At 32.6% G+C, this 7870-nt stretch overlaps 1 protein-coding gene across 1 annotated transcript; it reads left to right on the top strand.

The window, feature by feature from the left end:
• The first annotated feature begins 2109 nt into the window (after window positions 1-2109).
• Window positions 2110-4253, top strand: LOC149561753 (flavonoid 3'-monooxygenase CYP75B137-like). The gene is made up of 2 exons (XM_089825296.1): window positions 2110-3068; window positions 3164-4253. Exons 1-2 carry the CDS (start codon window positions 2154-2156, stop codon window positions 3794-3796), a joined length of 1548 nt encoding a protein of 515 aa, XP_089681422.1. The 5' UTR covers window positions 2110-2153; the 3' UTR covers window positions 3797-4253.
• The last annotated feature ends 3617 nt before the right edge of the window (window positions 4254-7870 follow it).

Raw genomic sequence — 7870 nt, 5'->3', positions numbered from 1 at the left:
GCATTTCACTATCAAATGGCCAACATGTTGAACCATTGGCAGAAGGGTGCAACATTCTCATATACTATCGGTTGCGACCAAGTACCCCATTTAGATTTCAGATCCACTATGGTCGATAATGGTTTATGCATACCTAGGTTCACACGAAACCTGACAAAGTCTAGTTTAGTCTTAGAGCTAGTTGTTATATCCATCTTAATGAATTGTCCAAAGGAATTTCCAATTCATCTAAACACATGCTCATCCCAAAAATCCAAGGGGAGTCCTGGGAATCTTATCCTAACTAGTGTAGATTTGTAGAACTCATGCTTAGGATTAAACATTGGTTTCCATTTCATGACCATCAATGAGTGTTTACCAAAGTTCTAGGAACCCAACACAACTGACTCACATTCCATTTCAGTAGTAAAACTAAATAGGAAGACGGAGCCTGCCATTGTGGAGATAGACACCAAACCCAATAGTTTCAATAGTAGAGCACCATTTTCTCACCATATCCATCGTAGGTCAAAATGAGACAACTTTCCATCAAGGCTCAAGGAAATACCTGAGGAAGTAAAATCAACCACATAGTACAATAGTGAGATCTATGGTCCTATAGTCCCTAAGGAAAATGTGGGTTTCCCTCCAGAGTCCACAACAATCTTAATCTGATGACAACCCCTAGCCAGTTTGACTTTGGGGTCACAGTCTCATGCACAACCATCATGCCCCCCAAAGATTTGAGGCCCAAATAGGCACAATCTTCAAGAACATCACATGGTTCTGTCAGGCCAGGATTTACCATCAAATGAAGCACTCGGGCATTTTGGGACTTAGTGAACAAAACTAGTTCCAGATTCAAACACACAAGTGCCAACTCTAGAGGAGGGGGTAACGGTGGTGGGGTTGAACCATCCCCACGATGATTGAGAAGGCATGAAATTGGGTTGCAGGCTTTAATAGGTGGAAAAAAAATCCAATATATTGATAACCTTATCTTATAAGGTACATATTACAATGAAGGTAATGATTTAATGCCATAATAGATAATATATTAAGAAAAATATATTTATTAATTGGTCACTATTTTCTTTAGAGAAAATAGATAATACACATAGCTAAATATCTAGAAATTTATAAAATATCTACAACCTTATAAAATTTTATTTTACTATATTCAAATTAAGGTAACATAAGTAGTTAAATATACCACGAATCTTGAGTAGATAAGATTATGTCATAATAGAAATGATCATTTTAGTGACCCTATTGTGATTGATAACTTGTAGACAAATACATATATTGTTAAACACTATTTCTCATATTTGAAAGAATTTTTTCAAACTTCTAGAAATTTATTTTTCAAACAAAGAACCTAATTAATTATTTAAAAATCTAATATTCTATAATCCTTATCTTAATAATTAATTGTCATTATTAAAATAATGTTTCTAGCGTGACAAATAATTTGAAATTTTTAAAAAATTGTTGAACACTTTATTTTCTAAATGATAAAAATGATGGTCAATATTTTTACTTGAAATGAAACTTATAAAAAAAATCTACCTAAATTTGGTCAAAAAAGGTGTAAAGAAAAAATATTATTGTTAATATCTTTTACTTGATTTTTAAGTTTAATATCTATTTATTCTTATAGAAAATTAACATTCAACAATAATTTTTATATTTATTATTCATTTTTTCGGATACATATTTATACCTAATTTGTAGACGTGTGAACAAAACGTGCAACGAATATAAAAACAAGTGAACATAGTAATTGTCGACTTTTAAGGGAAGCTTAGTCTACCTGTGACCGTGAAATAGTTGAAAAATCGGTAGCAAATTTTTACCCATAAAAGGAATACCACGGACTATTTAAATATTAAACCAACACGGACGAAACCGTAAAGACATTTCATCCGTTCGTTACACTGCGGTTTGACATCGGAAGTGTGTGGAAGACAAAATAAGATAGATAGCGTAATGAGACACTCGTGCATTGTTAGATGTCTGTGAGCAGAGGAGCAGCATTTGTTGACATAATTTGGTTAATAGTCTCATCAGGACACGCGTTCTTATTCATATGGAGCTTCCGGTCTTCAATTTTCCTTATATATATCAACCATTACAAGTACTAGTATGATCCAAATGAATAGCCAGAGCCGAACATGGATGTTTTGATGCTTGTTCCGTTTAGTCCCTCCCTCTTATCAGTTTCCGTAACCCTAGCAGTCATAGCGTTGGTAGCTTGTTATTTTTACTTACAACCGAATGGACAAAAGCCAAAGCTTCCGCCAGGCCCGCGAGGGCTGCTTATATTGGGTAACCTACTCGACCTCGGTTTGAATCCCCACCAGTCCCTTGACGCTCTCTCCAGGCGCTATGGCGGCCTCATGTTTCTCAAACTGGGCAGCACCCCCGCCATTGTTGCTTCCTCTCAGGAGGCTGCAACTGCCATTCTCAAGACTTTCGATTCCGATTTCGCGAACAGACCCGAAAACATGGGAGCGGCAGCTGATATTCTGCTCTACAATAGAAACGACATCACCATGTCTTCCCACTGGCCCTACCTCCGAAAACTCTGTATTTTCCATTTATTGACCCCCAAATGTCTTCAAAAGTGGCAGAACTTCCGGCAACAAGAGATGGCGCTTTTGCTCGCCTCTATATTCAAACAGCGAGCCAGTGCTGTAGACGTGGGAGAGTTTCTTAATGTCTTCACTTCCAATGTTATTGGACAGATGACGCTCAGGATGAGATTGTTCGACGACAATAATGCAGAGGCGGCTCATTTCAGAGTGTTGATGGAGGAGTTTTTAGCAGAAGGTGGTCGTTTTAGAATTGGGGATTTCGTTCCTTTCTTAGACTGGATTGGGTTGGGCGGGTCTCTTAATCGAGCCAAGAGCTTGAAGAACCGCCTTGACGAGTTCCTCGTAAGGAAGATGGAACAACAGAAGCGCCTGATTAAGTCTACAGACGACAATGACACCAAGGACTTTTTGCAAATTCTGTACGAACTGAAATCTACTTCTGCCGAAGAGGGAGTACAACTTTCAGAGGCTAATATCAAGGGGATCTTGCTTGTACGCACGCTAACTCATTAATTTACTGACTTTCTAATTAGTTTCTAACATTATGTATATGTGAAGAACATTAATGTTTATGTTGCTTGATGCAGAACATGATTGCGGCGGGAACCGACACGGCTACCCGCACGGTGGAATGGGCGATGTCCGAGTTGATTCGCCATCCTCAACTGATGAGCAAAGTGAGAGACGAAGTGGATTCGGTCGTCGGAATGGAAGAGAGAGTAACAGAATCTCATCTTCCTCAGCTGAAATATCTAGAAGCGGTTGTAACAGAAACTCTCCGTCTGCACCCGCCAACACCGCTGATGCTTCCGCACGCATCTCCAAAGTCTGAAAGCAAAATGATGGGGTATTTCATTCCACCCAAGTCTCATGTGATGGTGAACGTGTGGGCCGTTGCAAGGGATCCGAAAGCGTGGGAGAAGCCGCTGGAGTTTGATCCGGATCGTTTTGTGGAGAATCCTGTTAATTTGCATGGAAAAGACTTTCGAATAATACCGTTTGGTGCAGGGCGAAGAATGTGCCCGGGTTATAATCTGGGTCTCCGTATGATTCAGTTTGCACTTGCAAGCTTTGTTCACGCATTTGACTGGTCGCTTCCACCCGGTCAACAAGCTGAAGATTTGGATATGAGTGAGAAATATGAAGTCTCAATTCACAGGAAAGTGCCTCTCAAACTCTTCGTCACTCCTCGTCTGCCAACCTATATTTATAACCCTTAATATTATGTCGACACCTATGTTCATAACCAATAAGTTCATATTAATTGACGTATCAGGGAAAATAATATTTTGACTATTTCACACTTTCAGGTTAAGAAAAACAATAATATTTTGACTGTTTCCCGCTTTCAGCTTAAGAATAAAACTTTAGTGTGGGATGTTTATGTTGTCTAAACATATCATAGTAGTTTATTATGCCCTTATACATCCTTTCAATGTGGGATGTTTATGTTGTCTAAACATATCATATCATAGTAGTTTATTATGCCTTTATACATCTTTTCTTTGCCTCTTCATGTTAGTTACTAAGGTCATAGTCATTAGCCTGATTGTATACAACTCCTCGTTTTTTGTAAGGATATGTAACTTTCTAGCATTATAGGCTGGAGTGAGTTCCAATTTTAATAATTGCTCATGAACATAAATAAAGTATATGCTAATTACATATTTACATTCACATCTGCTTGGTACAATTTGGTTGTTTATCCATCTTTATTTATTAGTACTTGTCGGTATGCTAAGCACTATTGTGATACTTTTTTGAATTTTATACTTTAACCAGTGATTAAAATTTTTAGTTTCTACATGTTTGAAGTAATTTCATTCTTTAAATTTTTTTATCAAACTATTACATTGCATATTATAGATGCAATATTTTTAACTTAACAATTTTTTGAAAATATTTTTGTACAATTTGATTGGGTGAGCTCATTTACCACTTATATTGGCCCAATGAATTTTAAAACTAATACTTTTAAGACTGCTAATGTGGTTCATATTTGTTTAATAATTTTTTGAAATTAAGTAGGTTGATTTAAATTTTTAGATTTTAATATTGTATTTTCTTATAATATAATTTTTCTTGTTCAAAAATACTAAAACAATTATATTATGGGTCCTTTATTGACCTATAATTTACGTTAATATATTTCTACAAGTGGATGTTTATAGTTAATTTGTAAAGATGTTAATTGGTTTGCAAGTGCTAAAACACAGCTTGAACTATGGCCCCTCCAAATCTTGCTTAGTCCTAACAATTGGTATTAGATCCTAGTTCCTTAGAAGAATTCTTACAACTTGAGGAGGATTTGAATGGATATAGATAATACAGAATAGGAAAGATTGAAATTGGAACTAAGAGATGCATCTAATTACATCAAGGAACTCATAGATCATATTAATAGTTGAAGAATAAAGAGGAATGACTTGTTGAAAAGATTAAAGATCCTAAATTATATGAATATGAGTTAGATCTAGTTGAGAAGATTCAAAAGGAAAATCAAACACTAAGACATGAATTTGTGATCGCATCATTTTAGATAGCCAAAGAGATTAAATATGGGAAGACACAAAGAGAGAAACTTAAAACATGTCTAAAAAGAAAGGCAATTGAATCTAATGATTTGAGTGAACATCTTGGAATGGTAAAATTTGTGTAGTGCCTACCCCCAGTTAACATTTTTTATTTTATTGTTGAACTCTTTTAGGCTAGTTTATGTTTATGCTTGATGATTAGTAGCATTATCTTCTAGATTATTGGATATTGTTTTCATACTCAGTTGATTATATGATGAGACTACTTTGGTACTAGTTACTTCATGTATGCATGATTATACTTTGATGATGATTATTTATGTTGATTTCAGTTATTTAATGATATTAGTTAGATGGATTATTTATACGTGTTTTCTATGGATACATACCCCATACTGCATGCGTATGGTGTTCGAGTTTTCTTTTTTATGTATGACATTTCTAATGTGGTTAAGGAAGGGAGTCGTAGTCACCTACTAGTTGGAATCTACACGATGCACTACTTTTTGTCATTGCCTATTTAGTTTAGAATATATGTGTTTGTACATGTGTGGATTTTATGCAGATTGTAGGTACTAGGTATCAACTTCTCTGAATTGTGAGGATGAGCATACCCTATCGCAATATCTCAATGGTAAGAGAGGGGAGATAAATTCTTAAGTAGAAATCCTCCTTTAAACCAATTGTCCTAGAAAATTAGGAAAATAATCTAAAATGATTACCCTTCCAAATTCATTGTATGAATTGAATTCATGATTATAAGCCTTGAGTTTGATCTTGTATGTTGTATTTTACGATGGGTTTCCATATTTCATTTTTGTAAGTCTTTAGCGATTTTTCTACTAATTAAGTCAAATTAAAGAATAATTAATGATTTAATTTAATGAAAATTTATTAAGATAATTTCAATATTTAATTATATTTAATTAAATGTGAAATTAATTAAATGAAAAAGAATTAAATTTAAAGAGAAAATTATAGTCTAATTTGAGAGTGTAATAATATTTATTTAATTTAATAATAATATATTTAGGAGATTATTTTTAATTAAATGCCAAGTATTATTATTACTTAATTTAATAAATATTTTATCAAAAAAATTTCAAAAATTAATTAAAGAGTGAAAGAGAAATTAATTTATTAAAGATATTTTAAATTGCAAAAAGTATGCATGAATATTCAAAAAAGTAAATAAAGAGTTAAAAGACTGTGATCAACATGTTCCCTTGCATGATTGCATAATCAATGCCCCGAATTTAGGGGAGAACTCCATATCAGAGATGGAGAGTTCTTTTCGCAAAGATCAAAATTTTTGGAGAAGGGATTTTTTAGAGAGAAGGTTTTGAGAGAAAAGTGAATTCTCTCACAATCTTTGGGTGGTTGCATATTAGCATCAGAACCAGGTAGAGCCTTGTGTTTTATTCACCCAATGAATTATGTTTCCTTGAAATTCCTATCTACATCATGTTTGTCGAATTGTTTTCTCAAATTTTGTTTGTGATGAATCTTTCAATCTTTCATTTTGAATTTATTGATATTCTTATAGAATTCTTCTGTATATGAGGATTGAAGATTAGGAAACCCTCATTCTATGAATTGAATAGTTGTTATTTAATCAAAGTTAGTTTTGGAAAGAAATCAATTTTAGATTGAAAATTTGACTAGTTTATCTGGATTTCCCCTTAAGACTAAATTCGCAATGATTATTTTATATATATATATATATATATATATATATATATATATATATATATATATATATATATATATATATATATATATAGGAAGGGGTTTGGTTTAACAACGTAGTTTCCCCCCTATGGCCTTTAAGAGTTCTACACATGAGCTGACGTACTGTTGCATGCAACAACAATAATAATATTGTTGCCTACAACAACAGTGTTGTCTGTGGCCACACGACAACCTTTAATGGCCGGCCCGTGGGCCTCAAATGCTGCACATTATGCATTTTTTTATTTTTTTTATATTAATTATTATTTTTATTAAATTTAATTATTGTTTATTAATAATTTTATTAATACATTTTGTAATTTATGAATTAATAAATTATTAATAAGTTAGTAATATAGTTTAGTTTTAAAATAATTATTAATTAATTTAATTAATTTAATTTAATTAAGTTTAATTAATAATGATTATTATCTAATAAAGTTTAAATTTTATTTATTTTGTTATTATTAATGATTTTAATTTTTAATAAAATTGTAATTATTTTATTAGATAATCAATAATTATTTTTTTAATAATTTAATAAATAATTATCTTTAAATTATTTTAGAATATTTAATTGTAATCCTTGAAATTTCATAAGATAAGGGCAATTCTGCATTATGTTCAAATACAATAATGGGTTAAGTTGTAAGGGTAAACTATAAATGTCATCTACTCGAAAAAATTACATTGAAATGAAAACTTAAACCTTACTATTAGCTTAGATTGTGTGTCTTCAAATCAAACAATACTATGAAACTACGTTATCTGTATGTTGTCTTATTTTTTGGTGTTTAGGTTGACAAGAGTGTGTACCAATCTTTGGGTGTTTACTAGAGGCTTGGGAGTTTTGTGTTTGTGATGTCATTGTGATGATTTGATCTTTATCTTTTAAACTTAACCATGGTAATGTGTCTAGTATGCTCTATGATGAGTTTGGATCTATTGTTCATTATTTCTTCTAGTGCTCTTGTGTGATAACGAGATGAATGGTATGGAATATTTGACTTAAACTTTGAGTCTTCGATC

The sequence above is a fragment of the Cupressus sempervirens genome, chromosome 4 (assembly GCF_028749045.1).
Source record: "Cupressus sempervirens isolate cs-2001-9-10 chromosome 4, ASM2874904v1, whole genome shotgun sequence".
In the NCBI taxonomy this organism is placed as follows: Eukaryota; Viridiplantae; Streptophyta; class Pinopsida; order Cupressales; family Cupressaceae; genus Cupressus; species Cupressus sempervirens.
Note: the sequence above shows the minus strand (reverse complement) of the source record. Positions and strands in the feature narration are given on the sequence as shown.

Excerpts from the sequence above, each read along its gene's own strand:
- LOC149561753 (XM_089825296.1), top strand. The coding sequence starts at position 2,154 with ATGGATGTTTTGATGCTTGTTCCGTTTAGTCCCTCCCTCTTATCAGTT. Across the intron at positions 3,069-3,163 it reads ATATCAAGGGGATCTTGCTT|AACATGATTGCGGCGGGAAC; the intron begins GTACGCACGCTA and ends TGCTTGATGCAG.